Source organism: Rhipicephalus microplus, chromosome 3 (assembly GCF_043290135.1).
Source record: "Rhipicephalus microplus isolate Deutch F79 chromosome 3, USDA_Rmic, whole genome shotgun sequence".
NCBI lineage: Eukaryota > Metazoa > Arthropoda > Arachnida > Ixodida > Ixodidae > Rhipicephalus > Rhipicephalus microplus.
This window is the reverse complement of record NC_134702.1, coordinates 84,924,373-84,942,691: the sequence shown is the minus strand read 5'-3', so window position 1 is coordinate 84,942,691 and position 18,319 is coordinate 84,924,373. Positions and strand designations below refer to the sequence as shown.

Sequence of the window (18,319 nt, the reverse complement as noted above, 5' to 3'; positions counted from 1 at the left end):
AAAGTAACTTCCACTAAGTGTCGTTTTAATGTTCTTTTCTTGCAGATCTCATCTAGGCCAACTTCAATGACAAAATGTGCTGGGCAGAAAACGGTTTCACTGACCATCACGATGCATACAACTTGTACGCAGGAGTGCATCGCATTAATCAAGTGTCCCAGCTTAGGTGTTTGACCCACAGTGCCTTTTTTTGAACTGAAAGTTGTTTAGCCCTTCCTGCTCTCTGGTGCCCGTCTGGCTGCTAATTTTCTCAGGCATGTTTCGGTATCATATTCAAAAGGACTTGGGTGGCGAGGCAAGCTGCCAGAATTGAAGCAGCCGGACCTGCTATCTCAAATAGCCCGGCAAGTGAGCCGTTTGCTTACTATTATAAGACTGGTCATAACGGAACTTTTACTAAGAAGCACGATTCTCATCAGTCAAATGAGGGGAAGCAAACCTTGCTATCGCAACAGCTCTAGGATTACAACTGTCCTACAATTCACTCACACTTACAACTTGCAGATTTCTCTTTTTTTTAAATTGAAGTTATGTTGGTCTTCTCACAGTTCTGGCTCTAACGAGCTATAGCCGATGAAAAGTGCACAGACTGTGCCATCTTCAAGGAGTCTTCATTGCTCTGACAGTGCTGTTGGAAACATGAGAAAGCACATAGAAAGGCAAGTGGCAATCAACTGAAAAAGTTGGAAGAACCCTTGAAAACTTGAAATAAACACAGAATTTTATTTGTCTTCAGCTCGCCCTCGCTATCCCTTTTTGAAGTTTGACAAATGCTTGGTTACATCAGCCACACTTGCACCAGTTGCTTGTAAGCAGAAAAATCTAGTCAAAAAGTGTGCGCTAGAAAGTTAAGTTCTGGCATTATCCTTTCTTGCAGCCATAAAAATCAGGCTCGTTTTACAACAGTAGATATCTCAAGCCTAGATTACACCTAGTAACGATTTGCAAAAACTTACCCAACTCCCTTTGGGTAAAGGTCCTCGACTGCGATTTTGTCTTGTCCCAAAAACGGAATGATTCTCTGCACAAAGCCGAGATACCTGTAACAACGGAAGCGCATACGCATAGTTAAAACGAAGCGCATATGCATTTTTGCACATTTCGGAAGGTCACTGAATTCAATCCGGGCAAGAAGAAAAACGTAGATAAAAAGTTTCTGCGACAAATAAATTTGTTCATTTTTTTTTCTATGGTGGTCTAAATTTCCAATCATATGAATATTCCAAGTGATTCTGTGAACCTCATATGTGCAACATTTTAGTGTACATGTAACAATGAGAGCCAGGCAGCAATGATTAGATTGTGTGCTTAATCCAGATGGAAGTACTTCGGTTTCCGAGACAACATTCAAGTACAACCCGAGCTATTGTATCGGGTCGGAGGTGCACTTGGCAACCTGCAGTGGTGCACAGTGTTTTCTTCATTTTAATAATTTTCGTAGAGAAAATATTTCTTGCATTTACTTCATCTAGCTGCCGTTCTCACATGAAAGTAAATATAACTGCCCCATTTTGTGTGCTCGCTTCAATTTATGCTATATGCAATTTTCTGTGAAGAACACTTGGGAACCACTCAAATGAACACATTATTCAAAGACCTACTACTTACTTTGCCAGGTACTCTTTGAGTACTTGAAGGCACTTTGTCGAGTACAGCCAAGCGTCATTAGTCCTCTTTGAGTATCCAGGAATCTGCGACAAAATATTATGCACGGTGCTAAAGTAATGCCACGAATGCCCGACGTGCCGGGCACCCTTCCGAGACAGAAGCCGAGGAGCTTTTGAAGTTGGTTCAGCTACACTATTAGAGTGCAGACTTAAAACAGTGTTTGAAAAATGTTCTCCCCTTTTTAATACAGAGCATTGGTGAATCATTTTGAGCAATTTATGCTGCAATAATGCGGATGCTGCTAACAACTACGATGTGGTAGGTGAAACACACCACAAACCATCACCAAACTGAAATGAGCATTTGAGATTACATGCATAATTAATTACGGTTGCTCTGCGGCCATCTATTTGCACCTTGGACTTTACCTTCAAGTTATGCCAGACATAGATCAGCACAGACTCTCTCCCTAATGCTGCACATCACGGTTCGTACAGTCGAGTGCTTACCTCTTCGGACGTTTTGTTGAACTTCAAGTGCAAGCCGACATTGACAAGGGAAGCTGCTTCTGCCTCCCTGCTGTTCATCTGAATATACACGGTGCCTGTGATGCGAGACACAAACTGCGCGTTGACCCCGAGCTGCTGCGACATCTGATGGGCGTTCATGTAATGGACCTGGCACAGATTCTGGAATCAACAAAGCAGCTTTATTTAGAGCTTTGCAAAGTTATTTACAGGTGGGCCTCAACCCCCATCTAGGCATTGGCCACAAAAAATTATGTTTAACGCTTTCCGAGCCAAAAAAAGAAAAGTCTGCCAGAATTACCAAATTTTTTTTTTCTCACAGTTTGAAGAGCTTCCTTTTCTGAATAATACAGTACCATTCTCACAATTCAATGGGGCTCCTCATTTCACTAATTGCATAAACAAAAAAAAATCACTCATAGGTGGCTTCACCACATGGAAATACGAGAAATGGCACTAATATGAAGGCTGAGGAATAAATGGCCCAAGATCCACAGACGTGGCCACCTAGCATCAAGAAACACAAGTATGGCAAGTGCAGTCTTCATTGACTCCTGTGTGAGACCAATTTTAGTTCATGACGAGTAAAGCAGTTACCGGTAATTTTGTTGCCAAATCTCGTGAAGACTACTCTTCAACGGTAGCTAAAAAATTGCTACCATCTTCCCAAATGTAACCCTGATGGGATGTGAAGCAGCAGCATTGTGTACGAATAGCGTGACAGGTCGAACGGCACTAACGCGGGTGCTGCCGTGAGCGGTGAAAGATTCGTTTGAAGCGATGGCCAGCGTAGGTCTTGTGATGGCTGGCACGTCATATTTATTGCGTGTGAACTGACAAATCTGCAGAGAAGTGAGCGGTGGTCGGGGCAGGTGTTGAGGGCGAACGAACAAAACGGCAGCTGCGGGTGCACGGCAGGCAAGAGACAGAGTGACGTCAGTGCGCACTGCGCGGGGAGGGCAACGTTGATGCGCAGCTGCGGCGAGCGCCTTGTGGCACGCTCGTACAGATCACGGAGGGACAGCGTTACACAGGCTAGTCAAAAAGCTTATTCGCATCTACTAAAAGTGAAAAATTTGTTTTGGGCTACAGTTAAACTCGTCTCTTATGTGCATCTATAGAAATTTTAAATACAAAGACGAAGCAAGAAAATATTACCTAATGTCCACTTGAAAACCAGTTCATGACACATCGAGCTGCTTGAGCTGGACTATAAATGTTTTTGGCTTACTACGAGCTCCCGTCATAGTGCGCATTTAACCACTTTATGACGAGCAGAGGTATTCGAGTGTTCTTAAGTTTAGTACATAAAAATAAATACTAATGAACAATAATTTGTGCCAACTTCCATTTCTAAACAAGCTTACTAAAATATTTCATGGCCCAAAAAAGTTGAGACGTAGTACAGCATTCACTCGACTTTAACGCGACCACAATTATAATGCGAACGGTAACTTCCAGGAAGAAAAAAAAGAACAGTCGCATTCATCATTACACTATTTAGACAAATTCAATTTAGGTATTAAATTGTAAGTTGAGGGTCACTTCTGGTAGCAAAAACCAGGAACAAAAATCCATGTTACATTCGATAAGTATGGTACCAGTTTGAGAAAAAGGGAGGGTGTCTTAAACTGACTTTAACATGTTCACATATCAGCTGTAAATAATTAAAGGTGACCTATCCAATTAGTCATCACAAATTAAGTACGTAGAAATGACACGAATACTAAACGTCTGCTCAGGTTACTGCTAACATGCTGCTTGTTTCATTTGCATAAAAGACCTCCCTTAATTTTTTGAACTTGATTTCGATAGCTCGAACATTCTGCATGCGGGTGTATACTGTTCCCCTAAGAAAATAATTCAGGACACATACAAACACACATATGCATGCACGCACACACACAAACACACACAGAGAAAGTAGATTCATGAAACGGAACCAGAAGAGACCAGAAAAATATGATCTGTTACATTTAGGTAGAAACAAATAGGGTCGCACAATTTAGCTATGAAACCAATCATAATAGATGCAGTTGTTCTGTTGAAGCAGCAGTTCCATTTAACCGATTTTTGTTTGCTGTATGTGTGGGTGTGTATACAGTCAAATCGCGATAATCTGAATTCGAAGGGACGCAAAAATTTGTTCGAATTGAAAAAAAATTCAAATTAATAAAGCTAAATGTACAGAGGGCCCACCACGCAGTGGCGCATGTGTATTGAGCTAACACACGAGGGAAGCTTCAGAAGACTTAAATTTATTCACAAATCACAGGACATCTGACATTAATTGAAGTAATTGGTGATGCACACCTGCACACGCTTGCCTTGCAGCGAATCAATCAATTTGGCATGCAGTTAACCAAGCATTTCAACTTCGCTTTCAGCGTTTACCTGGCAACCTGGCAAGAGACATAGTGTGCAGTTCTCTGGCGCGTTGATGGCAACGATTGCGTAATGGTAGCCACATTCTACGCCGCAGCCACCGCGTGGCCAGCACATGGCGAGAAAGGAGGAGCGTTTTGATGCGGATAGAAGCAGATCAGCATTGGAGAGAGAACCAACACTCCGTGGCAGCTTCTCTCCTTTTTTTTTTTTTGTTGCTCTCTTCGCATGCGGCGCTGAAAGGAAAAGGGTTTTTACGTGGCAAGGACGGGAAAGGAGGAAGCGTGGCACCGGCGCGTCACAGATCGGCATTAGAGAGAGAGCCAACACACCGTGAAAGCTCTTTTTTTCCCCTCTCTCTCTTCACACACGGCATTGAGGTCGTGTTTACACTTGAGAAGTGAATAAAACTAAAACACTAAAACGCCAGAGCAGCCGGAAAAGCACGACTGCGCGCGTCCAAGATGTTCACATTTGTTCTGCTCCACCTCGCCGTCCCTGCCATCAATACCTTGACAATTCGATTTTGCCTGCTTTCTAAGAACTACTAACGTTCATACTGAATTCTAGTTATTCACACAAAGTAGCGAGAAGAAACAGGTCGCACCTTTTCAAACAATGTTTTGGAAGATAAGTCAGCAGAAATGACATGAGCGAATGCACTGGCAGCGGCGTATTCAGCTGGCTGTACACAAACGCGAGATACATTGGGGCATGCCGCTGCTGCTGCACCGTCTAATTCCAGAGTTCTTGGCGATCGCACTTCAAACTAGGCTCTCGATGAACGTGTCCTCGTTGAGGCCATCAAGCTTCGTCGTACTGCACAGGTAGCCTTGCGATTTTAGCTAATACAAGCCACCACCGACTCCTTTGCCGCCATGTTGAATCTACGGCTGGCTGGTTTGGTCACGTGGTTTGATCTAGCAATTAAGGCAGTGAAGCGGAAACCGAATTCAGTTTCACGTGGCGGGAAAATTGGTCTCAGACAGTTTTATGTGCGCCGGTGGCGCAGCGTGGTTTTTAGGTCGCTTGGGCGGCGAAACGAGCCAGTTTCTGAAGAGTTTCGCCGCTTTCACTCTCTCCGAAGCCAAGTGTGAACACGCCCTGAATGGAGAAGGGCCTCTACATGGCAGGGGCGGAAAAGAGAGAAGCGTGGCACAGGCGCGTCACAGATCGGCATTTGAGAGAGCAAACATTTCGCCACAGCCTTTCCTTTTCCTCTTTTCCTTCTTTGCGCACAACGTTGAGGTGTCGGAAGTGCCCCCACGGGAGTGGGCGTGGTGCTCAGAGAATTGTCGGAGCGCGGCAAGTTCGAATTACCTGTCGCAAGTGCTTGCGTGTTCGAATTACAGAATGTTTTCGCCAATTGGAATACACATAGCTTTGACGGGACCACAACGCGAGTTCAAATTAACCAGAAGTTTGAATGAATGAGATTCGACTGTTACATAAAACTGTTATATAGCACCTACCCTTTCGTTTCGGATGATGCCATCCAAATTTGGCTCCGATGGCACTTTAAACTTGATCATTATACGTCCAGCTCTATTTTCTGGCTTGGCATCCACAACCTTAAAAAAACAAGAACAAGATTTGGTTTACCCACAGCACACAATTCACAACACACATAGTATATTACTTTATCACAAAACCACTCCAGCATACCGCAACCACAAAACCAACATTTTGAAAACTGTCAGCATCAAGAACATTATACCTGAACCACAACCACCTGATAGCCATGCATGAAAAGCTCAGAGAAACAAGATTTCAGAACTATTTTAAATGGTCAGGCAAAAAGAATGTTTTGAATTCACTGGCACTGCCCTAAGTGGTGCTGGCTAACATTTCCAGGGTTGCACATACAATGTAACACTATACTTTAGAGAGCAGCAGCACCTGAATACAAAACCAACCAAATTAGGCAAATTTGTTTTGTTTAAATGATATTAACTTATTCAAATTATACTGTAGACGAGTACAAAAGAAGGTGCCAGGGGAACCGACCACCGTAATGCGGAGGTCCCAAGTAGACATTACAACGGTGGCAAGTTGTCTCCTCGAGCACTTTTATTACACTTTATACCAGGATTACTTGACTTCAATTAAAACTACAAATTATGCTCCATGAGCTTTCTTGGGCTTTTTTTTTTCCTCTTTGATTGCATCTAGGCAAAATGCAGGTTGCCCAAAAGGTTCCTTTCTTTTACGTAACTGATGAAAATACAAAAAAAGTGACAGGAAGGTGAAAATGAAAGCTTGCGATAAAAAAATCCGCAAACAGGGATTGTGTCAGGCTGACATTTCGACACAACCCCCGTTAACTGATTTTTTTATGAAAACACGTCACTTAAGCATAAACAGTGCAGTTTGCCAGTTTACTCGACTAGACAGCTGCTTCTTTTTCATTAACCTTCCTTACGACTTCGTTTTTCACACGGGTTTGCATACTTCTGAAATCTGTAACTAAGGAAGCTGAGATAAGTTGACGTTACCGTTCCAGAACAGCCATAATGCGGACTGCCAATCATGAAGCACGTCTTTCCAACAGGAAAAAGCTCTTCAATTGTTTTGAACTCTTCGAAGTCCGGAGATTTTTCGGTGATGTCCTGAAAAACGAAAAACAACAAAAAGGACACCATGAAATGAGATTCTCCTTCGCACACTAGAACGTATCTCTGAGTATACAGAGTCTGCCTACAAAGTAGATGAAATACATGTATTGCAAAGTTATTTGCAAATACATGATAAAAAATTATTTTATCTTTGAAATCCTAGGCTGTTAGATAAGTTGAACTATTAGGTTTTCACTTGTCTTTGAGGAGCTAATGTCATACATTAGTTCAATGGAGTAGGTGGCTATGTGAGGATTTGTCATCGAAACTTTATGAGAACAACAAAATAACAAAAATTGTTGAGTAGATATACACAAATTTATCTGTGGCTTGTCTTGGTTATCAGCCGTGTCAGTAGTCATGCGTACAGTTTACTGAGAGTAAAGTTATTGTATGTCAATATTTCTCAAACTTGTAAGTAATTGTTCCTTTCATCCTTTCCATTACAATCGAATCTCGATGATACGATTACGACAGATGTGAACTTCGTGATGATACGAATTTCAACGTTCCTTCGTATGGACTAAATTATATAAAACATGCCGCGATTCGGTGTTTCCCCAGCCACCACGGATGATACGATTGTGTGATTGAGTGCTGCATGCGAACGGTGTAACGCGGCTGGTTTGTGGGAGGAAGGCCCATTCACACTTGGCCTCAAAGGGAGCGAATGCGGCAAAACTCACGGCAATTTCAGTTGCTTCGCCACCTAAGCGACCGAAAAACAAGGCTACAAGGCCGACGCGAAAAAATCGTTCGGAGACCAATTTTTTTCGCCCATGATGTAAACAACCAGCAGTGAATTCAACATGGCAGCAAAGGTGGCAGCAATGGTTCACTGCGGCACAATCATGAACTACCCTTGCAGCATGAGAAAGCTTACCGCCTTGACAAGGATGCGGGCCTCGACAAGGATGCGTTCATTGAGATCCTGGTTTGGATTATGATCACTGAGAACACCAGAAATAGAAAACGGTGCAGCAGAAACAAGTCGGCATGCCCTAGCGTGTCTCGCTTTTGTACTGAGCGCTGAATCGGTCGCCACCACCGACAGTGCGTCTGCTCGTGTCATTTCTTCTGGCGTATCTCCCGAAACAATGTTTGCAAAGGTGTAAACCGTTTCTTTCCAGCGCTTTGCATGCATAACTACAACTCAGTACAGGAAATGGGCAAAATGAACTTTTTTCCCAAGTGGCGATGGCAGCAAGTACTTCGAGGGGCAGAACGAATGTGAACGTTTTCGACGGGCGCCGACGTGGATTCGCAGCCACTCTGGCGTTTCTGCTTGAATTTTCAAGGACTGATTTTTTTTGTGTGTGTGTGTCGACTTTGCGGTGCGTTTTTTCGGCCGCTTAAGTGGTGAAGCGAGTGAATTCCCGATATGTCTTGCCGCTTAAGCTTACTTTCATGCCAAGTGTGAGCGCGCCTTCAGTGCCAGCAGCATGAGTGAGGAAACCGCGGCACTTTATTGAGAAATGATGAAAGCAGGAAAAGAACTTCATGAACTTCTTTCATTTCTTGTCCAATAAAGTTCTTGTCCATCTTCATGATCAGCTTCAACTTGTTTTTGGTTCATACGAATCCGGGATGATACGAATGTTTTGCGTGCTCCCTTCGAATTCGTGTCATCAAGATTCTACTGTACACCATGAACTATAAATTACAGATAGCATTGTAAAAAAATTGTTACAAAAAATTGCCAGACAGTCCTATTTTATTCTCCACATGAAAATTTCAAGTTGCTCTGGTAAAGTTTCCGTGCACATACAAACGCAAGGTATATGTTTAAATTTTAGATAGCTATAAATTTAACTATAGCCGGGTACAACTTAAGAAGGCAGCGGCATTTTCCGCTCAAAGGCGGATGTACACGAGCCTCCACCAATAGACGCGCACTTCAGGTAACTTCATACGCCGGACTACACTCTAGCCGCGGACCCAGTCGACAGAGAACATGCCTAACATGGCCGCCCTCGCTTCAAACTGGGTCGAGTCCCGTTGGGTGTGTGCGTCTCTCTTAGTCAGAGTGAATTTGAATTATGTGTGGCGGTCTTTCATGCCGGAAATATTATTGGGAGTTTACGATATACACTTTGTGTAGCGTGTGTTTGTTCTGAGCCGTGAGCCGGCAAAGAAAGATTAAGCAAACATTGGTGACGCTGCGCTGTGTCTGGAAACTGGATCCTGTGGTGACATATCAATGCGTACAAACATTGTGCGTGTTTGTTTCATGGTGTTTTATTTGTGCCTAAGTGAAGTTACGACTAGTAGAATTTGCCAAAGCTTGCTGTCTACTGTAAGCAGCAGGTGTGCTAGTGTACTGTGCCCCTGCGTTTCTCGTCGGACGTGGCGAAGTGATAGAGCAAAACTATTATCAGGATAAATGAGAAAAGCGTACGCGAAAGAAAACAACCTACGTGTTTCTCAATAGAAAAAATTTTCAACAGCAAGCTCCAATGCAAAGATTCGTTGCTGCCAGCTGAGCGCGCAAACAACCTACCGGTGGCGGCTGTGTGATAAGATAGCCGAGCGTCAAGCAGCGTCGTTCGAGTGTTGTGCAGCAACGTCGATCGATTGCTTTCCACCAATGCTAACAATCAGTGACTAACACGCGCTGTTTCAGAGAATGTCATTGGATTATTAACAGTCAGGCATTTGGGAGCAGTGTTTGTTTCCTTAATGTTAGCCTCAGTGCTAAAATAAAATTATGACTGATACATTGGTGCCGTTACAAGGGAGCTTGGCATAAATTAGTACTGCTGTGTGGCTTAAAACTCTTCACTCAATGCACGTGCCAGATGTAGAATGCCTGCTGTGACACAATCGCGCATTAATTTGTGCTGCCAGCGCTCGACTTGCTTTCACACTATACAGCTTAGCACTGCTTTTCGACTGTTGTGATATGTCGCTACTGAAAAGTTCCTAAGACAGTGAAGGCAACAGAGCCATTATGTACACTAAAAAGGCACTATAAAGTAGGCACAGCTGCTTGTGAGCCGACTCCTAATAGTTCTACTCATGTTTGCATTAAATGTGTGTGCATTTTGTGTACATTTGTTATTTTACCCTTTTTTGTATTTTAGATCTGCTTTTGCGCTTGCATACCTGCCAAGTTCAAGGATTCTGCATCTGGGAGATTTCCGCAACAAGGGGGGGACACAAAAAACAAGGACATACAAACAAAAAAAAACACGAAAAACAAAAGGCGGTGGGAGGGGGGTCTGAATTGCAAGTGCCAACATCAGCGTTGCGGTCTTATAGTGGCTAGGAGTGGTCGAACACACGAGGGTAGAGTTTTTCACTAAGGTGAGAGTCTCAAAGGATCAACACAACTAGCAGAATCTATGTCAGTCAACACAACTCGCGTGTGTCTTCCTGGGACACGCGTGAATGAACGGGACGGCGCAGCTGGCTGCCGCAAAAGCGCAGGTCAAAGCTTTGCTCCCTACTACATTCTTTTGACAGGAACGCCAAAACGCGTTTGGGTCCTTTTTATTGCGATAGCAATTATATGGACAGTCCAGGCTGTTTTCTTTGCTGTTGCCACCGCCGCCGTCCTTCACACTATATGTATACCTATCTATATATATGAACACTCAAAGAAAAAAAGCCGCCTGTGCTCGGCGCCGAGCTCGTCGCAATGCGCCGACGCGTGCTTATCTCTCACGTGTACTTTGTCCCATGGATGGATGCCTGTGTGCGCGCGCTTATCCATTCGTGGGGGAATCGTGTGCCTTCACCTTTCACTGAAATGAAAACGCTAGTTGCCGGCCAAACAAAGGCCACTTTGTTCTCTGCACAGGCCCCTTTTGCGAAAACAGCGCGCTTTTGATACACAGCGAGGTACTGGGACACTTGTTAGTTTGTACTCATTTGTACCTGTGATTACGTATCGTGCATCGTTTTTATTTAAACAGTGCGTTACGTGTCGAGCGGTAAACGTTGTTAGTTAAGATTCTCTCGTCCTGCAAGTATCGTTTTCGTTCGTCATTTGTGTGTGAGCAGCGTGCTGCACGTTTTGATCTGCTTGCCGTTCTCAGCGTTACATTCTAAGTTGTTGCTGTAGAATTTATTGCTTCCCCTTTGCGGCGAACTGTAGCTTTTTTTATTTCTTACGTATTTACTGCCTTTAACCTACTGCTGCTTGCCCTCGGAGCTCGTAGATTGCTATCGCGCCACGGCGACAGCAGTTTTGTGCGCGGCGGTTGCGGCAAACGCTAGTTCATTTTACAATCCCCAAGCGTATAGCTGCGCACGCGCCTTCAAAACTAAATCATTTTATGCCACCTACGATAGTATCTGCTGCAGTTTTGTCCGTAGAGTTTGCGGAAAGCAGCGTTGCTTTGACTAGTTGAGCGCACACTTTCGCGGTCCTATCAGTTACGCCATCGCCATACATGATCGTGTTAAGAGCGAACGCGGTTTCATCCACTGCGGTTGTGGCAACGACAATAACACGCGCTGTAGAAGACAGTGCATGTGCCGGTCGCACGCATGCTTCTGAAGCTCCGAGCATGCTGCTCTCGGCCTTCGTTCGACGGTTTCCATGCTAAATTTCGTATCACCCGCCGCGATTAGGAAATGTGTTCGGAACAATCGAATTGAGGCCCAATGAACATAGTCAAATTTGGCTGGCGAATTTCAAGAATTCGTATCTGCCACGGTTTCCAATCACCGAGATTATACTGTACGCTTACATGAACACCTATTATACTCATTTATAATAAAATGGGGTCAGTTCGAAAAGCCTGGAGCGAATTGAGCTGCTTTTTTGTCAATGCGGCCAGATCACGCACAGAAATTTGGATTTCCGGGAGAATATCATGACAACCGTACAAACGGAAATTGCAGTTAAAACCCCGGAGTCTCCTGGCCAATCTGGAAGACTTGGCAGGTATGTGCTCGCGTTTGTGTGAATGTGTGTGAATATGTGAGTACTTTCATGTCTGTATATGTTTATTCCCATTTCTGTCCTTTTTGCGTTTCTTTTTGCAAAGCATTCTGCAGCCAAATATTTCTTTACAATTTCATTAACACATTCAACATTGCCAGGCACTTTTCCAGTATGTAAATATGACAACACAATGCTAGCAAAGTTAATCACGCTGATAATTGTGCTTGAATTTGCATTACTTGCCCAAGTCAGGCTAACAAATTAAATATTGGCTATGACAACACTTCAATTCTCAGTGCAGTCTGGTAACAGAATCGTAAAGTGTGCTTTGACTATAATTTTATTAACACATTTAACATTGCCGAGCACTTTTCTAGTGCGTAAATACGACAACACAATGCTAGCAAAGTTAATTATGCTAATAATTATGCTTGCTTGAATTTGCATTACTTGCCCAAGTCAGACTAACAAATTAAAAATTAGCTATGACAACACTTCAATTCTCAGTACAGACTGGTAACAGAATCATAAAGTGTGCTTTGACTACTGCTATTTCACTATGGGGCATATCACATTCGATGGTGGCTGCCTGAATGAGCATTAGGGCCTCACTAAGCTAATGATGTTTTATATTTCTTCCCTTATTTGCATTACTTGTGTGAGCCAAATAACCAAAATAAACAATGCGGCCACATGAATGTGCTTGGGCATGCAAGCTGCTAACAGTGGGTGTCAGTTTCGTATTGACTGCTGCTATTTCACCAGCACTGGCTATGATAACAGTTTAATTTTTGGTTCAGACTGCTAACGGAGCAATAAAGCGTGTCAAACTCGATGGTGGCTGCCTGACTGAGCATTTTGAGCTCGCCAACGATGATCAAGGTTAACAACAGTGTTTCAATTCAGATATGCCAGCACTGAAATGTGTTTCTATGCCACTTTTCAAATCGAGCGTGATGTGTGAGGGATGTTGCTTATCGGAGTTGAGCTTCTATGAAAGGAATATGCTATAAATGGAACTGCTCATTTATTTGAGAGGGGACGGATTGAATGGTTGGCTGTTGCAAACCCACCGGGCAAAAATTTGGTAGCCCTAATAAGGGCTGTTTTTTCATTACTACGAAGCCGCTATGCTTCGTTAAATGGCTCAATGCCAGAGAGCTCGCAGTCGTCACTTTCATCAGTCTTTACCCAGGTGGATGATGATGGGTTGAATGAGCTCACTCCCATACATGTCAAATAAACTGAACTTTGCCTCCACCTCCATCATGTGCTGAATGCTCTTCCTCCAGTCTTTCGCCGTTACCTGCTTGATTTTATCTCTCAAGATGGCGTTGGCCGCAGACAGCTTGAAGTCTCTGTTGTCCAGAGCGACACCATTTTTGACTTTGGCTCACACAAGCTCAATGGGATTAAATTCGCAGTGGTATGGCGGGAGCCTCAGTAGAATGAAATCGGCCCTTACAGCTGTGTTGTCTACGATGTAGATCAGAAAGCGAGACTTTACAGATGCCACCAGCTCAAGTAGCTGCTTCTTTATCATCCGTTTACAGTAGGTGGTGATCCTCTTGCTTGTGAGTCACTCCTGTATCTCTTCCTTCTTCCAGGCCGTCGTAAGCAATTTCTCTTCTCGCCAGCTATGATAAGGTGCATTGTCCAAAACAATGACGCTAACAGCTGGCAACTTCTGCAGAACGTCATTGAACCATCCCTCAAAGCGATTGCCGTCCATTTCCTCCTGGTAGTCGCCTGTCTTTTGGTTTCGAAATACATCCAAGCAGCCGTCGACGAAGCCATCCTCGCTGCCTATGTGCGTCACGATCAGGCGCTGACCTTTCCCAGAAGGTTGTTTTAAACCCGTCGTCAGGCCATTTGCTTGAGGGAACAGGCGTCCACGCCTCTGCATCACGGTGTCTGTCCACACGATCGACAGAGTGTGTCCGAACGTCACCCATGTCTCGTCCAGGTAGAAGATCTATCGGCCTTCTGCCTGGCAACGCTCCACGTCATGAAGGTAGCGATTACGCCAATTGGTGATGTCATCCTGGTCGATAAGCAGCGAGTTGCGGCTTCTCTTTTCATGCTTGAAGCCGATATCGGCAAGCAGGCGACGCACAGTACACCGTCTTAGTGATGGAAGTTCCATGCGCTCCGAGAACTCGGCACTTATCTTCTCGACCAACGGTATCTTGTTGCGGCGAAAAAGATCGTGAACACATGACCTCAGCGCGCACAACGTAAAGCTGTCAAACTTCGCGCTGCATCTTCTCTGCTCCAAATTGCATGGGGGCTTTCACGAGGGCGTCAGTTTGCCACCCGTAAAATGCGAAGCTTTAACTTCCTCCCCCAGCCTGAACACAGTCCTTTCGCTGACACCGAGCATGTCGGTGACAAACTTGCTCATGTCTTCCATGCTGGGTTTAGGCTCCTTGTTGCGCCAGTACGTGTAGCAGTGGAAAATTATGTTGAGTGATCCGCTGTTCAGGATGTGGCCGCTCTTGTTCTTGCTGAAGCTCCTTGGTGGTGCGGCCATCGAGGCGACACAAGGCTCGTACGGCAACAAAGGATCGCGTTCCCATGTCACCTCACTGGGCTCCATGGTGGAAAACTTGCAAGGAACAGAGTTATTCAATCATATGAGTTGCGAAACTCCCCATAGGATCCATGTATCGAAATCCAAACATGTCATTGGCCCCCTTGTCGGAAGTGAGCAGATTGTCGTGCCACCTGTTGATCCGCACGCCCACTGTTCAATGCATTATTTGTGTTTAGTGTTGTCGCTCCCAGGTAGCGCGAACGTCAGCTAACTACTGAAAAATTGATCCAACTGCGTGTCCAGGTTTTGGAACGCAGTTGAATAACTATGACACGAAATGCCATGCGCCAACGTGTACAAACTCACGAGGTTGCAGATTCGCAACCGGGAGAAAAAAAAAAGCCTGACACAATGAAAAAAAAATACTTGCACAAACACACAAAAAGTACATATGAATCTTATACTCTGAAACCAGCGACTGCTTTACAATCGCACACCCGGTGCCGTCAGTCTTGCTCCGTGGCAGACAACGCACAGCGTTGTAGAAGGCACGGAGTTATTTTTCTCTCACGATCCAGCATACGCTGTAGCATTTCCATCATTACAGTTTTACCAAACCACTCGTCACGATACATAAATATTATTTATACCAACAAATACGTTTTAAAAGCAGTCACAATTTTTTTGAGCGGGACTATTTTTTTTAGTCATGGAGCGAATTTGCTGCTGAGCTTCGGTTATCTGGACGGGGCCTCTCCTGCTACCTTCTTAAGTTGTACCCGACTATGGTTTAGCTGAGACCCTGGGAAATTATAAAGAGACTTAAAATATGTGCTGCCACTTGTTTTTATTTTACTGCATGTATGTATGTATGTATATATATATATATATATATGTATGTATATATATATATGTATGTATGTATGTATGTATATATATATATATATATATATATATATATATATATATATGTATGTATGTATATATATATATATATATATATATATATATATATATATATATATATATATATATATATATATATAGAGAGAGAGAGAGAGAGAGAGAGAGAGAGAGAGAGAGAGCCAAAACATTTATTTTCGTTACCCTTTCATAACACATTTACTTGTATTTCAAACAGGGGTTTTATTGAATGGGCTGCTCTATTTCACACCTTTTAGGTGTGAAATAGAGCAGCCCATTCAGGTGTGAAATAGAGCATTTAGGTGTGAAATAGAGCAGCCATTTTAGTCTTATTCTTTCACAATGAATACTAACCAACTAGCCCAAGTATTTCTTCCAAGGCTGCTCCCTGCATATACAGCATACGAACTTCCTTACACACCGAAAAAATTAATTTAGTTGCTTATTTTGCTTCATAGCTAATTGAAACTTGCCTCAGAATGAAGCATAGCTTACTAATGTTTTGAAAAGGGTAGCGTCAGTTTTGATATTCTTGTAAGACACAACTGCGGTACCAAGACATGAACAAAAGAGCTCACCTTCACGATAGACTGCAGAGCGAACGGGACACTCAGCTCTGCCCACTGCTTATCGAGTGTGACGCGACCTCTGGACGTGCAGGTGTACCTGATGGCAATGGGGAAGAGAGATATTATAATTACACTAAGCTTATAAAAAAAAGAAAAAGCAATTTAAGCATCTATGTATAATGAATGCGCCTATATAAAGTGGAATTCTGTTGATATATTTTATGGGAGCAGGAAAAAAAAACACCTAAAAAATTGCACCACCTAATAAGATAAAAAAAATACCAAAGAGTAATTGTCAATACAGTTGACACTTAATAGCAAAGGTCCGTGCAATTGTGAGTGATGTCTTTTCGCACAGAAACACAATGACGTACCTTTTTCGAATTAGTGGCTGCCCAACCACAACCTAGTTTAAGTTTCATGATTTATGAAGTGTGCTGTGTACAGTATGCTTCTAAATGACATCAGTATATTATGGCTCAAGTGTACCGCTCAGGTAACAAGCAGTAAAGCTAATCCACAAAGGGACTTTCCAAAAAAGAGGCTAGCTGCTTACTTTCGACCAGTCAACGTTTTGCAGAAGACCAGGATGTCCACTTCACCGACATTCACGCCATAACGGCTAAGATAACTGAAAAAAAAAAAAAAGAACAGAGGACAGACAGCATGATATACCTATAATATACGTCATTATGTGTGGTTGATACGCTTTGCTCACTGCGATCTGCTACCATAACAGTAAAGTTGAAATATAACAAATGGCCTTTTTGGCCTGCCTGCTACCAAGCACGAACTTGGCAACAAAAAGGAAATAAGAGAGGTATTACTGAAGAGAGTACGCCGAATCAGTTCATACTGGTCTCATGTGTTCAAAGCAACATTTGCATTTTCTGGGCATATGACCGATTGTTAGCAGAGAGAATGCGGGCTTGACTCGATTTTATCACTTAAACATTGAAATCGCAGCACCGACGGTAAAGATGCAAGTGCCAGCAACGTCAATGACACCGTCTACGGTGCTACTGGCCTGTTTCTATTTAGGCCATTCACCATCTGCTGTGACAGCTACACACCATATTTCATCTGCTGCATCGTGCCAACCTTATAACGCCTAACTTCAGACACACTCATCACAAATCTTCAAAGTGCAAACACGTTTGCTCGTGCATAAATATAACACTCCTCTTTAGCATCATTCTGAATTTGCCCAAACAAAGGAGGAGAATGGGGTGCGAGAGCTTACCGGTCCTTGATTCCACTGACTTGCATGTCAAACACTTCCTGGTCAGTACTGGCCAACTTGTAGATGCTGACGCTTTCACAACTTTTGGCGTGTTTGTGAATCTCCAAGGAGTGCCTGCAGTTGGTACAAGAACACCCACATTGTACAGTGCTTAGATGATACAACTAGGAGTGGACATTTAATAGCACTCAGTTTTGTGGCAGTTTTATGGAACAGATAAAAAGAAAACAAAAAAGGTAATTTTATACACTCGGATAATGAACGCACTTTCCCAAAAAATCAAAGTAAGATTGAGAGGTGCATTTATTATGCGGGGTACAAAATGAGCAAAAATACGGTAATTCAAACAAAAAAGTCAAGTAGCTTGACCTTTCACAATTTACATATATGTACACTGTTTGGAAACAGTTTCTTTATTGCACTTCACTCACCATCATCGGTGGTCGCTGGCGCTATTTTCTGCAAGTGCACTCCGTCAAGGCGTCATATTGCTTTCTGTTTTTCACATTATTTTTGTTTAACCGCGACAATGGTATCTGCTGTGATCTCGAAGGGTACCCGTAAGCGTACGAGCGTATGCTATGACCCACTCTGCAAACTTGCATGATGACGACCTTTGCATTGCAGCAAGTTACCAACAATGCACCAAGCTACCACCAAGACACCAAAACTAAGAGTGTATACGTAACAAGATCAATGACAAAATGCGCCCGCTGCCTCGACCCTTCAAAAGAACTGCACGTGGCAGCGGGTTAAGTGGGGGGCGAGAGCGAATGGAGAGATTTCGGCATAATGAAAGATGGAAAACATCAGCGGGCAACGAGGCGCCCCACGTCAATATGCGGGACCACAGTAGATGAAAGTAGGGGGTGCATTTATTAAGCTGGGGGCGAAAAAATAAAAATTTTGACAAGTACCATAAAAAGTAAAGTATAGGTTGAATTATTGAAAAAAGAAAGTGATGAAAAATCGACCCTTGTCTTATATACTGATCATTGGCAGAAAAGGATGTGAAAGT

The 18,319-nt window shown here is 43.3% G+C and overlaps 1 protein-coding gene across 2 annotated transcripts in view; it reads right to left on the bottom strand.

The window, feature by feature from the left end:
* pcm (5'-3' exoribonuclease pacman) overlaps positions 1-18,319 on the bottom strand; it is a 107,354-nt gene that overhangs the window by 55,626 nt on the left and 33,409 nt on the right. For both annotated transcript variants that reach the window (XM_037423936.2, XM_037423943.2), the window contains exons 20-27: positions 17,302-17,415; positions 16,615-16,689; positions 16,068-16,155; positions 7,016-7,129; positions 5,993-6,091; positions 2,118-2,297; positions 1,609-1,691; positions 957-1,040 (exon numbers count right to left, since the gene is read on the bottom strand). In XM_037423936.2, coding sequence (XP_037279833.2) covers positions 957-1,040; positions 1,609-1,691; positions 2,118-2,297; positions 5,993-6,091; positions 7,016-7,129; positions 16,068-16,155; positions 16,615-16,689; positions 17,302-17,415 — 837 coding nt within the window. The remainder of the gene's footprint in view (positions 1-956; positions 1,041-1,608; positions 1,692-2,117; positions 2,298-5,992; positions 6,092-7,015; positions 7,130-16,067; positions 16,156-16,614; positions 16,690-17,301; positions 17,416-18,319) is intronic.